At 42.8% G+C, this 17,665-nt stretch overlaps 2 protein-coding genes across 2 annotated transcripts in view; one reads left to right on the forward strand and one right to left on the reverse strand.

Moving 5' to 3' along the window:
- mre11 (double strand break repair nuclease mre11) overlaps window positions 1–17,665 on the forward strand; it is a 247,072-nt gene that overhangs the window by 37,646 nt on the left and 191,761 nt on the right. The window lies entirely within an intron of this gene.
- LOC108132270 (uncharacterized) lies at window positions 15,096–15,986 on the reverse strand. The gene is made up of 4 exons (XM_017251600.3): window positions 15,791–15,986; window positions 15,537–15,736; window positions 15,323–15,483; window positions 15,096–15,268 (listed from the first exon to the last, which is right to left on the reverse strand). The coding sequence occupies exons 1-4, from the start codon at window positions 15,857–15,859 to the stop codon at window positions 15,219–15,221; spliced, it is 480 nt and encodes a 159-aa protein (XP_017107089.2). The 5' UTR covers window positions 15,860–15,986; the 3' UTR covers window positions 15,096–15,218.

The raw sequence follows: 17,665 nt of genomic DNA on the forward strand, positions 1-17,665 counted from the left end.
ACCCTCAGGAGACATTGATTTCTGGCCGGGAAATCGAGTGGATCGAGATGATATCATGTCATAAATATCCGAGGGGCTTATTAGTTGAGTTTGGTTTCTTTGAGAGGAATTATGGAAATCAACGATATGGCGATCATCTGGATAACATAAACTTTGTTGAAGTTATCTCTGGCATATCGATATTACAGTTAGAACACACACGACCAGGTTAACTTTCAACCTGGTGGTGAGTCACGACTGTAAGCTTCAGCCAAAGATCGTAGATTTTATTGACTTTAAGAGGGGTCCACTATCTGAGCAGCCATTAGAGTTCACTGCCAAAAGAGCTCTCGGCTTGCTGGGTATCTGAAATCTGGAGGCAGACAAGTGAGTCGCCACCCGCTGGCAACTGCAATTAGAGGCGAAAAAGGCTGGCAACTTGGAAACATAAGCTATAATCCATTTCTACACATAAATCCAATTAGGATTTGTGCAGGACTTGCCACTTTTGGGACGGCCCCTTCCCATCCGCCCGCCTGACCGACCGACAGATAGCGTTCCACCCACAATATGGGGAAAAATCAAAGCACATGAAGGCGGCGGAGTAAGACAAAAGTAAAAGTAAATCACTCGACGCGATTTCCGCTAATAACAAAAATGATTTGGCCGAGTGAGGAGGTCGGATTCCGGCGAAAGCTCCTGGGAGGCATTACCGCATGTGTACTGTACAGTGAACAGTGTTCGGTGTGTGATGGCACTTGGCAGATTCAAGATAAGGAGCGAAATCCTCCTAGACTCCTGGCCTCTAATGAACTCAATCAAAAATCGATTTGCAGAAATGGATAAGTTCTCGGAACAAGGGTGTGTGCTACACGATGATATGGATTGCACGTACTTCAAATGGAATCTCTACGAGATAAATTGGCTAACAGATTGACCAACTCGGATGGGCCGCTTATGAAAGGGAATTATTGATACCGTCATAAGCTGGAGGGTTTTATTCCCTCACATCCCACCAATTTCCACATCCGAACGAACTTGTCAGCTGTCAAATGCCAATGCAGGGCCATTAAGTATCGGACGGGTCTCGGAAAAATATTGTCATCATAAAGCGAGGCAAAGAAGCCGTTAAATATTATTAAGGAGACCATTTAAATTCATTAATGAGCCTCGGGACTGTGGCCCAAACGAGCTGGGATTTACATGCGACCTGGGAAGATCCAACTCCAGCTCAGCTACAGGTCCAGGTCCAGTCAACAGCTCCGCCGCTCCTACCTGAGCTCCCCATTCCGGGGACGACAGTCACGAAAATGAAAGACGAGCGGACCGGACTGGGTCTCAGGTCCAGACTGTTTACCCCGTAATACACTGTTAAAAACGGGATATTTCGAAAGGGAAAAAGATCTTAAACAACTCCTCTTCAGGATTGCCAGAAATATCTGGTAAGATAAAGGTTCAGTGTTCTGTTGCTTACTTAGGCAGACACCTTTAATATTTTTCCAAGTGCATCTCCATCCCCAAGTTTGGATTGTCTGTTTCTGGGCCCCGGGCACATCCTCGTTAAAACGTTAAAACAAATGAGAGACGCGACAAAATACAAAGAGACGAAATTAAATTAAGCAAATGAAAGCCCACGTTGACAATTTTCATATCTCCTCGGATGGTGAATGGTCCTCGGACTGGGATTTGGGTCCGCGATTCGGTGTTTCGCGCTGGCCAGCGAATATTGGCGAATATTGCTTAAAAACGTCAATAATTCATTTGTTATGCCTGCACATTGAATGTCTCCACGAACAAGCTCTGAGATATGGCCAGGTCCTCGTCCCATCCCCCAGACACCACACCGCAGACCCCACCCAATACCATATATCCAGACTCCGAATTCGAATCGCGTGTTGAATGTGGAGCGCGGATTTGTGCGCGGCGCTTATGCAAATTAAGATGAAGAGTAGGGAAGGCCAGGCCTATCAACCTGTTTTTATTCTGGTAATATTGGACTTAGTATTACTTAAGTAGGTATAATTTTATTTCCTAAATTTTACTTTTTACACGCTCTGTCTCAAAACTTCCCCTTAGAAACCGACACGTCCCGCGTGTAATCGCAGCAATTTATCATTTTTGAACTTTTTGGCGCGTCAGCGACTGTCATTCCGATTCGGATTCTGATACGGCGATTCCGTGTCACTTAGCCAACAAATTCATCATTAATTTTCCACATTATGTAAACACACGCTGCGACATCGAAAAAAAAACTGAAAACATTTTGAAAACGCCAGCCAAGCGCTGAAAGGCAAGCTGACATTTTGATTTCCGTAATAAAGTAATTAATGATCTCTGGACGGGTATCGGAGTTACAATCGGATTCGGAATCGGATCACCGCACTTTATCCGACACCGCTGCCCTCTCTCGGCGCCACTAATGATGACATTCAAATGCCGAGTTTGCACATGTAATTAAGTTGCTCCTGCCGTGTCCTGTACCTGGATCCCTCAAAGGGTTTCGAGTGCACCCCGAAGGCTACTCATTAATCATGACCCCCGGCTGCAAGGTTCCGGGCGTGATTATTTTGACATAATTTTTATTAATGAATCACACGATCGGTAGGCAAATAACGGATCGAAGAGGGTCTTAGTCGAGACCCAAAACCCAGTGACCGACAATGCACAATTTCCCCCTCCTAGTTGCAAGAACATTTTTGCAATAATTGTATTCAAAATTCATATTACGGCCGAGACTGTGCGTAGAATAATTTAAGGCCAAGGCCCCTGGGAGCTGACATCTAAGCCCCGACGTGAAAAACTCTGACGGAATGACATTTATGGGACAAACGTTCCACTCCTTTGACAGAGGACAGTGCGCGCCTTACCATATAAGTTTTGGAATATAAGAAACCATATCTACAAAATAAGAAATGTTGGCAGCATAGGGTCGTCAAGCATTGCCCACCATTCCAAGCATATATATAATTTTTGAAGCAATACCTAACTCTATGACACGCACTGTCTTTCGACCAACTTCTTGCCATTCCCAGGCGGACTGACTGCAGAGCTTCTTGAATTTTGGCGCCATCAATTTGGCTGTGGAATCCAGCGGAATGCGCACGAAGCCGCAAAATAAAAAATTTATAAAAAATAAAAGCTTAAAAAAGCAGAAAGAAGTCAGAAAGTGACTTTTCACGTTTGCGGGACGGACGTTAAGTAGGCGCCAGCAAAGCAATTTCCAAATGCAACAAAAAATGCGACAGCCGCCGGATGAAGAGGGTGGCCTGGCCAAAAGTGGCCAAAAGCGGCCAGGAGAGCAGATTCGTCAATGGAATTCCGGCAGCGAATTAAAAATGCGACATCTCAAATATGATTTACGTCGAAGTGCAGTCTCCACTCAGGGTCTCTGAGGTTTCAGATCTTACTAATTTTATTCGGTTAAAAAAGAGGCTCAATAAATATGCATGAATAAAGTTCAGAATAAAAATTTTTAAGTTTAAGAAATACATTTTTTAAGCCAATAATGAGTCATTGGTAAATTCTTTACCTACGCCTTAAAATTGAAACATTGGCTATAAAATCATGCATCTTAAAAGCCAGCAAGGAAAAAAGACTTGAAGACTATCTCTTTTAGACAACAACTAAAGTAAGCCATGTTCCAAACTCGAGTAGAACCTACAAAAAACCCCCACTGCTCTACATATCTCTTGGAGACTAAACGATCGTGTGGGTAGCAGGCAAGTTTTTTCTCCGAGTCCCCAGATCGGGAGCTTTAACAGCGTTTACTTCTAGTCTTCGATTTTAGATAAAGCTGGCGGTACAAAAACACCATTTGCATTTTGTATTTTGCATTTGTTTAATAATTTAGTTTATTATTTTCTGTTATTACTTGGACATGCTTTATTCGTGCCCGGGCCTGAGTTTACATTGCATATTTATGCATATTTTATATTCATAACTTGTCGCTTGCTTCCCGCAAGCTCAGCTGCAGTTGCAGTTGCATTGTCGATTGCAATTGCAATTGCAATTGGCAAAGTCGTTTATCGAGCAGCGACCGGAGCCGCTCGCTGCCGCCGCTGCCGTTTTAGCCTGGCTAACCAATAAATTGCCAAAGCAGAGACAAAGTCATGCGGACACCTTGACATCGTCAAAGTTGAAAAACAAAACCCACTGCCCCCCCGCATCGATGGCCGGGTGAGTTATGTCTCGACATCGAGAGTTATGACGGCAATACGAGTCGAATCGAATGAATATGAATGCCAAGTGCTCTGAAATAATTTCAATATCTAATTGGCCGGGTCATAAGCATTACGTGGCAGTTTGTCACTTGGAAATATATACTTATTTTGTGCCTTCACTATGCAGGACATGAACAAGCAAAAGCTTTTAAGAAAATATTAGTTAAAGGCGGGCTTGGTGACCCACATGATAGCCCCCCGGATTCATAACCTCTCCACATTGCAAACCTGTTAACCACAAAAGAATGGTTCCATAATGACTTTTAAGAGCTAGTAACTTCTGCAGGGCAATTAGTTCCAAATCAGCGACTTTCCATAATCGAAATAAATCGCATTCACAACGCTTGTGAAGAGCTCTGGACTTGGCCCTGGCCTGGGGTCCTTGGCAGCTGTAATCGAGTCATAAACCTGGCCAAACATATTTAAAAATCGGCTAATTGCCTCCAAGACGTCGGTCATTTTTAGTGTCCATTCTCCAACCCATTCGATCTGGTAAAGAGTGCTAATGAAGACTACTGAACGGAGCTGAGATCCTCCATTACAGAATGCATTTTGGTTCTCCAAGGCATTGAAATTCTTCAAGCCACCCACAAAAGGCTTTTGTTTCGGTTCGATCGACTGAGTTTTACGATAATGCCTATGGCTACGCCTGGTTATGACTTATCACAGCGATTCGGGGACTTTCTGGGATGTTCGGGCCTTGTAATCTACATTTTATTTAAAACTCAGCCTGGTAACTATCGGGAAGTCTTAGTTCATAGTTACGGCCACTGGAGAAGTCGCGAACCTTGGACCCATTTTGAAGCAAGGAAACTTTATGTTCCTCGCACGATGATTTATATTCGTCAGAGGAGTATCTTTTATATTCCACAACGAATCGGGACACGGACCGGTGAACGGTGAACGCTGATGAGATATTCCTCAAAAGCGGAAATTGCACATGGCCCGATTCGTAATATCGGTGCCGGTTTCAGTTTCACAAAAGAAAGTCAAAGTCAAAAAAATTGTAATCTGTGGGAACTCAATTTCGTTGCAACTGCCAAAGCTTCAGTGTTTAGTGTTTTTGAATTCAAGTTGATTAAATGGCTCAAATGCTGGTAAACATTTTCACACGATATTTCGGCCAAGATACGGGCCAGTGCTTAGTGATTAATTCAATTTTCGTCAAAATTTTGATAGCAGATTAGAGAGCAGTGGAGAGACGCCTTTTATGGCCGGGACGTGTGCGCGAATTCGAGTAGCTAATCGGCCCAGTTAGTGGTTAAAAAAAATACAACACCATTGCCATTCACTTGGTCACTCTTATAGCTTTCAGATATATTATAAATACTTAAAAAAATAGTTGTAAAATTGTTGAGAAACTATATTGTAAAGAAATCTTAAAGGCAGCAATAGTGGAGGATCCATAAGGGACTCAGGTGCTATTTCCATATTCAATTTATTAATTTCTCTCAGTGCATTCGATGGCTCTGTCCCTCACATTTCATTTATGAACACTTTTTTTTACATATTTGCTGCCGCTGCCCGCACGAAATTGGGGTAATTTGAACGTGTGACTGCGGCATGTCTGGGTCGACATTAGAATTATGGCGGGTGATGGGGCAGGAGGCATGGCTGGAGGGGGTCTGGGGCAAGGGGAGTGGGTGGTGAGTACGGTACCATTACCGCCGTTGACTGAGTACTGAGTAATTGTTATGCGCAACGCGGCACTGCTGATTATTGCCAACTAAAATGAAATAAAGAAACCAAATTAAAATATATACATATGTAACAGAGGCAGACACGTCGCAGCTTAGTCCGACTGTGGGCCAAATGAAATGCTAAATGCTTTTCCAAACACTCACGCACCACCCCCTTAGCCCTTTCATGCGATCTTATGCTAATTTCCCACAGGCTTTCCACAGAACTCATGTAAGGTTCATAAAACATAATGAATAGTAAAAAATTCATTGCATTCCTGATTAAATTCAATTTCCGAAAAAGGTTATGAAGGTGTATTAGGGTTAGTTTCATTCGAATTTTAAGAATTAATCATTATTTATAAGTGATACTCTGAAAACCTTCTCAGTTCAATTAGATTGCTCCTAAAATAACCAAATTTTTAGCATAATGCCAAGCAGAATGTCAACGAATTCAACAAATAACAAGGTTTTAATTGATTTTAAAAAAAATACAAAAAACTTGGGAAGACCACAAAATGGTATTAAGATATTCGCCATACAACTTGACAACCTGAAGGCGAATAAAACCCGAAGAAATAAAAACAGAACTAGATACAAACGAAAGAAATTCAATCACAAATAAACTGATCGAAATAATTGCTGTATAACTGCCGTTTGGCATTTAGGCGAGCAGGATGTTGGGATTTAAAAATAAAGCAATAAGCAGAGATGCTAGGTAATGGATGAGCTGGGAGATACCCTGTAAAATAAAGATTGCCTATTTCAAAGATACAAAAATGTAGTACCCCGACTGCAAAGTGATTTATGCTGATTGAAATTTTCCTCTTAATCATTGAGGAATGCAAAAAGAAAATGGAGCAGTCTGAAAATGCTAAGGAATTGGAGACTGAATCGAATCGGTTCCTGAACTGCTGACAGACGACCTGGGAAGATGGGGAGCCGTGGCTGCTTTAGTGCAATTGCAATAATTATATTTTTATCTCTTAATTGCCGCATCAGTGGCCCGGGCCCGGTCCGGGCTCGTCCTCGTCTCTGTCCATTCCTACTTTGGCAGTGTTCAAAGAAACCAATGAGCTGTCATTACAATTACAAAAATAAAAAAATAAAATGCCAAAAAAAGAAAAGTAAATGAAATGAAACAAGAACAAGTGTCGAACGGCCCATCAATCCGAATCGATGATGCCGCCGCAGATGCACAGATACACGGATACATGACGACTGAGATACAGATACACAGATGCAGAAAAAATAGCAATAAGTAAAAAAGCGATTCATCGCAAATGCAAATGCAAATGAAATGCCTCAGAACCAACCCGAGCCGTCGTCCGCTGCATATTTTGGCCAATATCCAAGGAATGTTTTTTAATCAGCACATAAAAAATATTGCGCGTCTACAATTTTTGGTCTCTTTTTTATATCGGTTTGTTCTTTATTTTTCTGCAACAATTTTCACCCTTTTTGCGATCCGATTGAATTGGATTGGACCCGACCCGACTCGACTCCACTCGTCTCTACCCGATGCGATGCGATTCGAATCGCGGCGGATTCGTTCGATTTATTTAATTGCATTTTAATTTATTTGAATTATTTTCGTTGGCATTAATCGCCGCGCGGGAATTTCAATTATAATAAAACTTGAAAAAGAGCTGAAGCATTTTTCAATAGTGCAAGTGTGCAATCGAAAACCAATTATAAGAAAGCATTTTATAGTCGGTTTCGTGGATTACATGTGGCAACAATGAAGCGTATCATCCAATCGAATCTGAATGAAACGGAATAAGAAATACCAAAAATAAAATTCTTGTTTAACTTAATAATATAATTTGGCCGACCACCCTGGCGGCTACTTGATTTAACATCTAATAGATCTGCATTTATTTTATAGATTTTTGAAACCTCTTTATTTTGTCTATAATATTTTTTGACCGCTCATTCAAGGCCATAAAACCACTTAACCTAAAAGCCTCACAACCCCTGCCAATAAATCGCACAATTTATAATTCATATGGAATCATTTTTATCCTAAGACTTCAAACCACATACGGTCCAAGGACTCGATTGCATCGCCATCAGTGCCTGGCATCACGTACTTCTCGTATTATGGCAAATAAATGTGCTCAAGGATACAGGATATTTGGCAACAGGGTGAGGGGTGGATTATTGCAAAAAGTTTTAAAATTGATTTTCATCTGGCAAATGCCGCAGCATAAAAGGATTTTTCTTCATATTGGAATTGATTTTTTCTCCGTAAACATAAATAAAATATGAACCGACTGGCTGGCTGGATGGCTGGCTGGTTGCCTGGCTGGTTGGGTAAATATTTTCCCAGCAGCGTCTCCTTTGAGCACTTGGGTCCGCATCAAGGTGTCCTGCCCACCCCATGGGCCAGTTCATCAGCAGTCTGGTGGTGGGCTGGTCAAATAAAGCCGTTAGTAAGTATTTCATAAGTCGCTGGAGAGGATGGTCGGGCCAGGATATAGGAGGACTATGGCAGGGCAGGTCAGATAAGTAAGCAATAAGCCCCGAGCTGATGGACAGCAACTTTCCGAAAAGCGAGAGCCAAGTCTTCATTGGCACACGTCCGCCTAATACAAACAAGGACATGAGCTCGAATCGTGACTGAAAAGTTTCCTGCTCTGGCGCATAGATCCCAGCTATGACCAGGACCAGGACCAGTCCAAGGACTGGAGGCAGGGCCTCTCGTACTTTTCGTATTTTATTTCCATCATTTTTACTCGAATTTCGTATTTTTATTTTCATTCTACGCTCGGTCGAGCAAACGTCCGAAACTTTGGCGTTCGCCTCGCTCGCCGGCGAGTGTTTCAGATAAAAATTTGTTATTTATGGCTTAAGGTTTCAAACTGAAGAGTTTCGCTCAATTTGCCGGCCCCGATGAAGAAGTAAACTCTGCAAATGTTGCACAAAAATGAAAATCCAATAAAAGTTTTTAAGCCCCAATAACTTTAATTTTGTAGGAGGTCTATGGTCTTTAGAACAGAACCGGCCCAGAACTAAAGTCACCTCGCTGTAATGCAACCGCAAACAAGCTCTTGGGATGTGTGTTGGGTGGCTGTGAAAGCAAATCAAATTCTAAATTCAAATTAAAACGTGGAGCGATTAATTGCACACAATTAAAACCAACGCCTAGTCGCTGGGAGATTTCTGAGTTCAACAACTTTTCGCTGCGAGGTAACCCATAAAAAGCTTAAAACCCAACAAAGGAGGCTTTGGGCCTGAAAAGGAAAGGAGCAGCAGGAGGTGGAGGCAGAGCTGGAGCCAAAATCAAACCATCAAAGTGCCGGTAATAGTTTCGGGCTGTAAAACTCACACGAACAATAAGTTAATCAATCTCAAATTTTAATTACAAAGTAACAACTTCCTTTAGCAATTTCAGGCGCGATGAACTCGCTGCTGCCTCTGTCTCTGTCTGTTACTCTGACCCTGTCTCTTTCTAAGACTCTCAGCCCGTCTCTGTCGTTGTTGGTTAATGGGCATTCGACTGTCTGAGCCGGCGGCGCAATTTACATAAAAAACGCAGCCAAGGTGTGGGCCGACACATCCAGCAGATACAACACTCGCAGATGCACTAACATATTTTATGTAATTTGTCTTTGTTTCGTGTAATAAAATGAAAATAAAATTGTGAATTGCCAGTCCCGGGAAAGGGGTGAAGGCGCAGGAGCTGGAACTCAAAGAAATGGGGACCAGCACCCGGAAAGTGGCAGGGCCGACCAAACGTGAATGGGAAAGATAATGCCGCGCTTGGCGTTGCATTGCACTAAATGGTAATGTGCTCACCCCCATTGATCATGAAAAATGGAACTTACGAAGCCAACTTCCAGGGGAAAGAGTTGGAAATTTATTTGAATTTTATGCGCAGGCGTCCCCGGCCCCAGGCCCTCCCGCGCCCCGCCCTCCAGGTCATCCCCTATTCATAACTTGACGGGCAGATGCACCGTCAGGACCCGAGCCTGCGTAATCCTTTGTCCAGCGAGCAGGTGTTGGCAGGGAAATCGATTACCTACAAGCCCTCATCCAAATATGTCTTTTGAGAATATTCACAATAACCTGAAATATAGATCTTTGGGCCCTCGGGTAACAACTTTATTAACTTGTTTGTGGCACGCACAAACCAATGGCTTTAAGCCAGAAAACCCTACCCCTACTCCTCCGCAATTACAACCCCCAAAAATTTATGAATGCCGTGGAAAACCGCCGCCTGCTCCTTGGGGGCGTGTTGCCTTGTCTGGCTGGAATATTTCTGGTCAAAGTTTCGGCGCGATTTTCGCCACAGCCGAAAGTCAAAAGCTTTTGTCAACAAACCCCCGGCAAGGACCCCGCCTCGAAGGTGCGGTGGCGAACCCTTTCGCTGGCGCGTAATCCCCCAGGGCCTTTCGCCGGATACGTGAGCAGTAGGCTAGAGATGGAGGTGGAGCAGGAGCTGGAACAGCCGTGTGGCCAGAATTTTGATGGGGTTCTGCGGCAAAATCTGCGTAAACTTTGTCTTCATCTCGGTGCGTTTGTGTCTGGCATAAGGGAGTTTACTTTGTGTCTTATTTGCTTATGAAATAAGATATTCCAAAAGCCAGCCACAACCCGATCCCAATCACAGGCCACGATTTAAGCATAGGTATTGAGTCCCATTGCCATTGCCAGGCAGACTCGGTTTTATGTGCTGTTTATGAGATTGCCTGACACTTTTATGCAGCTCCCTGGTTTACGGCCAAAGGGTTGGCCCAAAACCATCAACGGGCTTCCTATTCGAGTCAATTCGAATGAGTTATGGAGTGGATTGGATTCTGGTTAGAAGGGGCTTCAATATTCAGCGATTGGGGTATTGAATATGAGAGAGGCTTACTACTAGCGTAGTAGGCTATAATAGGCTACTTGTTAGGCTATAATATAGCTATAATAGCCGCTATATGTCATCCAGGTTATATTGAGAGGATTAATTCCTTAGATTAATAAAATCAAGCTTGTATTATCTTCTATCTGATAATTAAGATTCTTCTGAATGAATCTGTAATTTGAAATACTCTATGAAAGAGTGTGACTTTTTCTTTCAAATATATCCTATAAAAGTGGCAGTCCTTTTGCCATTCATAGATGAAATGGTCAAGATTCGACAGAGTCATCGCCACGTCAACAGCAAGAGTGCTGGCCATTGTTATTGATTGTTTCTTTTTCTATTTCTATTTTTATTTCAGTTGCAGTTAGTGGCTGGCAATGAAAAATCGATGCACCCAAAATAAAACTCAATCAAGAGCAATTAAAGGAATTCACAATGGAGAACCGTAAAAGCGAGACAATAAGGAATTGTACACACCAATCGATGATGAAGGGCGTTGTCCGGTTAGGGTCAGGGTGCACCTCACCCACTTGGACTGGTGCCTAGGGTCATAAGGGAACACCTGGCTGGCTGGCCGGCTGACTGGCCGGCGTCTGACTCGAGGATTTATTTGGGCGTCAAAGCCACCACCAATAAAAGTGGAAAACAAAGGGAAAACTCCCAAAAAGATTGGAAAGTGGCGCGTGGCTACACTGTGGAAAAAAGAGTGGCACTTACACAAGGCACTTCCCTCGGACACAACTGACATAGAGCTGCTTTGTCTTCTATCTCTCAGTGTGGACCCTACTCAAACCCGGCTGCTGTCCCTCCGGCTAGGTGCCAAAAAAGTGTCCGGGAGTCCCGGGGTCGAGTGGCACACGCACCCGTTCCTGCCTCGTGACATGGCCATTGTCCATTGTCCGTTGGCCGTTACAAATTGTTGTGGGCGTTCCAAATCCGCTTAGGAGTCGCCTTTCTCCAGCTCATCCATCCAGGCATCCCGCCATCCATCCCTTCACTCGGAATTTAATTTTGTGTGAGTTTTGATTTCGTTTTACGGAGCGAGTCGCATTTCATCTTGTGTTTGGTTTTTGAGCGTTAAATCGCACAAATCCTTCGTTAATTTTGACGTTTGTCTTTCTCTTTTCGTCCGATTGTGTGAGGGCGAGGGTGTGCCTGTCGATGACCAGCGGTCAGCGGATGGATGACCCGTACTAGGGGTGAGACCGGAAGAAACCCGGCATGTGGGTGGACTGCAATTACTCGTCGACTGGAGAGATTAAAAATTTAATTCGAAATTAGCGCAATTGTTGGGTCTGCTCCCTTTTTCTATCGATTCGAGTGGAAACACAAACAAAATCGATGCCAGCTGTCCTTCCCCCGATTCCGATAATGGCAACAATTTCCTGATTACTTTTTGACCGTTCACATGTATTTTATGGTCATCAAGGAATGTAGGATTGATTCTCCAACGAACTGATTTGAAGCTCTAATTCTTGGATAGGGGAGTACGGAATTTGGAGTGATGAGCTTGTATCTTGTACTTTGCATAGTGTGAGAAAATCTGGTTCCTCCAGAGTAAATGGACATATCAATCACCTCCCAAGAAATTGGATCGCGGATTTTGACTAGAGATTTTACTGGGTCTCTAGATGGGGGTGGGAATACCATAAAAGCCAAACAATGGCGTGTTAATGGCCAACTTTAAACTGACACCACTCCACGCGAAGGTTAATCGCTTCCCGGCCGGACAACGGACACCGGATAGCGGACACCGGGCACCACCCGCTGATATCTGGGTTCGATTTTCGGGGGCTGTGCGGAGTAGCGTGATAAATGCATCAAAACCCAGCGGGTGGACGCCGAATAGAGTTGTCAACTTTAGGAGTTATGTCCACCGATTGGGACGTTTCGATGGCAGCTGGAATTACACACACGAAACATGAAAAATGGCCCCCGAGGGGTAGGGCGTCTATGATTCAATTACGCTCAATGGAAATGTCACTAAAAAGTTTTGCATATTAATTGAATTGGAGCCGAGTGAAGAGTGAAGAGAAGGAACTAAACTGCCGCCCCGGGACACTTGAATTGCCAATTGATTTTTGCGGTTTTTCAACAAAAATGTTGAACAAATTGCATGGAATTTTTGTCTTTTTTATTGGCCCTGGGACACGCCCTTATCAACACTATACACCCTCGAATATGTGGCCAGTAGCAGCCTTTTTTATTCGCCACTTTTTGCCAGGTGTGGCTAGTTGCTGTCGCCTCCTGTTTGTTTTGCATTAAACGGTTTGTTTTGCTAACCAAAGTGTTGATTTTATGGCCGATGGCCGGACACCTCCACTCCGTCGTTTTTTTTGTCAACGCGAAATCGGAGCTACTGAATCGGCCAGTTAACTCCTAACAGATATAGCTGATTGCACAACTATCTATATAATTTCAACCTCTGCAATTTGCCATTGTTTGGAGGTATCTATCTGATTTTGATGTTAAATGTCTCATCAAGAAAAGGGTTCTTTGAAACCAACTAGTTTCTAATTTTTAATGGGTGAAGGCCCATCTCAGTCGATGTCTGTTTAATCTCCTGACGCGGATTGATTACCTTGAAGCCCTCTAAAGCCAAAAGCAATATACACAATATACAGTCTTCTGCTTTACTTAATATAACTTTTTGTTTGTAGTGCCCCATAAACCCTTCATTACACGGCACTAAAGCCGGGGCAATAAAAGCAACTACAGCAACTAAAACCCGAAAATAAAAACTCAATTTGAATTCAAAAACCACCAAAATGGTGCGTGCTTATCGCCTTGGCCGTTTCCTTTGGACCTAAACCCCCGAATACGAATTCAAAAAACCAAAAAAACCGAAACACCGAAATTAAACCTGAACCCGATGAGCTCGATAAACCGACAACAGCCGACTAGAAAATAAATTAAAAATACATTTTTACGTAAATGTGGCACATTAAAAGGCGACTTGAGGAGAGCACATAATAAATATAAAAACACAATTAAATTAGTGCATAGAAAACAAATTCAAAAACAACATTAAGGGAAAAAGAAAACGAAGTAAAGTAAGAGAATAGAAACACGAACTAAAATAAACCCAAAGATGTATTAAATACGTAGTGAAAGGTCTATACGGGTAGAATGAATACTCTATAAATTGGGTTTACTGGAAAGAAAATAATTCTTCTTACAGTAAGGTTGGAAACTGTATAACAATGTTTTTAAACTTTATTTTTTATTCCCAACTAATACTAGTTCCTATAAGTCTATATTACCCCAACCTTACTCCACTAAAGCCCACAAAAGAGGTGTAAAGACTCTGGCTCCCGGGCTAGAGAAATGTTAATGTAAATTTCAATTGTTTTAATTTATTTGTGACCCTTTCGCCACACAGTCACGGACTAACTTAATGCTATATATACCTATATAACACGGAATAACAAAAAACAAAAACTGAATTAAAATGAAGGCGAGAAGAAAAAAAGTGGAGTGACTCTATTCTTTGGCCTATCTGTCTGTCCAAGACGTGACTGGCATTCAGCCGGGGATCGGGATCCGCAAAAGGGTCCAAGAGGTCTCTTCAAAGGGGAACGGAACCAACTGTCCCCCAGTATTTGGAGCACAACGAACGGTCTCATAACCGGAGCGACTCCAGACAGTTGACTGAACTCCCGCCACTGGACTGGGGCTGCCTACAAAAAAATGTGTGCTTCCGAAAAAAACAAAAAGTAGAGAAATTCCGCTTGTAAAAAACAGAATGGAAAATCGGGGGAAATGCATCAGAATGTTCGATGAAAAATGTGTTCGGTTTACCATTAATCCGCTGCCCTGATCCAGGGCGACAGATCATTACACACGCGCGCGAATTCGACGGAAGGAGCTCCCTCCACCCGGATCCCGAATCCATAGTCGAAATGTTGGGCCCCCGGAATCGGTAACTATATGTAAATTTATTAATAAAAACTCCCGAAAAAAACGGATGCACATCTCCGCATGGAATCGATGGAGGGTGTGTGCCAAGCAGTTGTTGCCTGTCCGTAATTTATAGACCCGCTGCCAAATGACATGCTAACTAATAGTATCATCATAATTTATACATACAAATACATTGCATTTGTTATTTATGCCCGTGCCAGGCATAATGTCAGGCCACCCTCCCTCCCCCAGTGATTTCCATACAGATCCCTGTTGACAGAGGTCACAACACCCCAACAGATCCCTGGCAAAAGGTCACCCCGTGCTAATGGGTCCTTTTGACCCTCGGCGGTATTTGAATATCGATTACAATTAAACGGTCGACCATTCGAGAGAGATCCTGATTTATTTGCCAAATATTTTACTATAGTTTGCGATAAGCAATTATGAAAAAGTCGTAAATTAGATGTTCTTTTTGTTTTATTACTATTTCTTGTCAAATTTGACATATAAAACTCTTGTCCAAACTAATGCCGAAAAGCCATTGAAATTAATACTACCGATCATGGGGACCACTTGAATTCTCTAGAACCAGCTTCCTTGGTGGGCTTGAGGGAGGTTGTGATCGTTGAGACCTGCGCAGGATGAATATTTATATTCCAGGATCTTAATACAGTTAAGAGTCTTACCATTTCTGCCAGCGAAGCCGCCAGCTAATCGACCACGTCTAGAGCGACCACTCATGCCACCACCGAGTCCATTATTTTGCATTCCCGAATTCGAGAACTCGCTCATGCCCATGGATCTGTTGTAACCCGGAGTGGGGGTCACGTTCTGCACCATTGAATCCCTTAAATTAATTGATGTAGAAAGGGGATCTTTCTTAGTTATCCAAGCACTTACATAACCTGAGAATGACCGTAGCTGGGCTTGTAGTTCGAATACTGATTCATTATCGATTGATTGTAGCCAGCAAATGGATCGGAAGGCGACGATTGGGGATGGGAAGACATACGTGGGGAGGCATCCATGAAGGCTTGTGTTTGAGCCTGGTTCGAGTGCAACCACTGGCGGCCATCACCGCAGGAAGCAGAGCTCTGGTTCTACAAGCAAATCACAGGATGAAGTGCATCCTTATACCTCGTGAGCTTTCTTACCTGTTGATAGGGGCTCTGAGCTAGGTTTCCACCGTGGCTGTATTCCCAGTTGAATTCCGGTCGGCTCATTTTGCAAACAATTCGAAAAACCAAAATAAACTTTTTAAATTTTGAATATTTGAATTTGGAAATTTTTTCACAGCTGGTGTTTTTTTTTACTACTAGTAACTTTCCTAACTGACTGCCAGAGTAGTAATGAGGGTTTCCTGTGAGATTCCATACAGGTTAGTCTGACGTTTAGGTTTACAGACTACTTGGTTCTACTTTTTTTGAAAAAATTTATAAACCGGGTGTAAATTCTAAATGTTAGTAATAATAATATTCAAATTCAGGTCGTAAATGCATTTTTTATAGCCTGCTCAGGTAATGGCTGCTAATCGATTGAATAGTGATATTAAAGCTTATGGAGGTGGTCGTTAAGGTGTCTTAATTGTTGATATACGGAACTAATAGATTAATGCGACACTGTAATCAGAAATTAATAAGAGATTTTATAATTCATTTTGAAAAGTCTGTAGAACGCTCTTATTTCTGTACATAGTATATATTACCTGTATCTGAGCCAACTTCCACCTGTGTTCGCCGCATGCCGCACAGCTGTGTCTTGCGCCTGGTTTTGGCCAAAAAGAAAACCAGTTCTCCCTATCGATGCAAGTATTATTTATGTGTTTTTGCCGAACGGCATCGGCAAGACAAAGGCCAATGGATGACCTACAAAGGAGCAGCAGACAATAGCAGATGACCTCATAAATTGGCTCGTTATGAGGTTCATAAAAATATTATTGCTTCATATTCATAATGCTGATGCGCTCTTGAGGCCAAGTGTTGGCATGTCCTTGGTCCAGGCAGGTTGTCTAGAAGATGCCCCTATGTATCTACCTGTGGGCCCTGAACTTCAAGAGGCCTAAGATTTATGGGCTGAAGTGGCCGAGGAGACGAGGCACGTTAGCTCTGCTTTTTTAGCAGCAATTTAAAATGCATAAAATATTTGATGGTCCCTCTAACTCAAAACAAGGCATCAGAGGAGTGACTCCCCAATCCCTAATCCCACTTTATGGCATTCGTGTGGTTTTAGTTCCTGGGCCGTAAAATTGTTTTGTCACCTGTTGAAAACATTTTTTATTTTTAATTGAAAAAATCTGGAGCCTCGTGGCACACACAAAAATTTCATATATTTCTCCCGAAAGATGTTTTTCTTTTCATTTTGTTGTTCTTACGAGTTTCTGGTCTATTTTAGGGACTGTGGGGAAATATGAATTTCAACCGCTTATAGGCCATCCTAATTGCTACCAATTAACACCTCCAGTATGCCAATGCCCCGACTTATTTGTCAGTTTCGACGGGGGCGTTCAGACAAAAACATTTTGATTTATCAACTCTTTTTACATTCCCAACACGAGTGCATCGATCAGAGAGGCGGAGGACACGAAAATAGCTACTCCATCGGTCCGTCGGAGGAGTCATCGGAGTCATCTGCATTAAGATCCGACAACGACAACACTCGAATCGATTTAACTCTTTGACCCCACCCACACCGGGTCGACCCCCGAAGATCCCATCGAATGAACACATGCGAGTGGGCCTATTAAAAAAATTGTTTATGAAAACAAACATTTTCGGGGCAATTAATCATCGGGGGATCGGGGATCGGCACGTGGGGGAACGTCCCCCATCTTTTTTTTTTTTACCCCTTCATCCGATAATGATGATGATGATCATCTCCATTTCCCTTTCCATCGAGGCCTCCAATTTTCATTTGGAGATCGTTTTATGGCCTCAAAGTTTGGGGAGCATATGGAGCAGGCACTGGAACTGGAATTGGGTCTGGGGGAGTGTTAAACGTCTGCCAATTAGTGATGCTTGTTTGTTGGCAAC

Source organism: Drosophila bipectinata, chromosome 2L (genome assembly GCF_030179905.1).
Source record: "Drosophila bipectinata strain 14024-0381.07 chromosome 2L, DbipHiC1v2, whole genome shotgun sequence".
Taxonomy (NCBI): Eukaryota; Metazoa; Arthropoda; class Insecta; order Diptera; family Drosophilidae; genus Drosophila; species Drosophila bipectinata.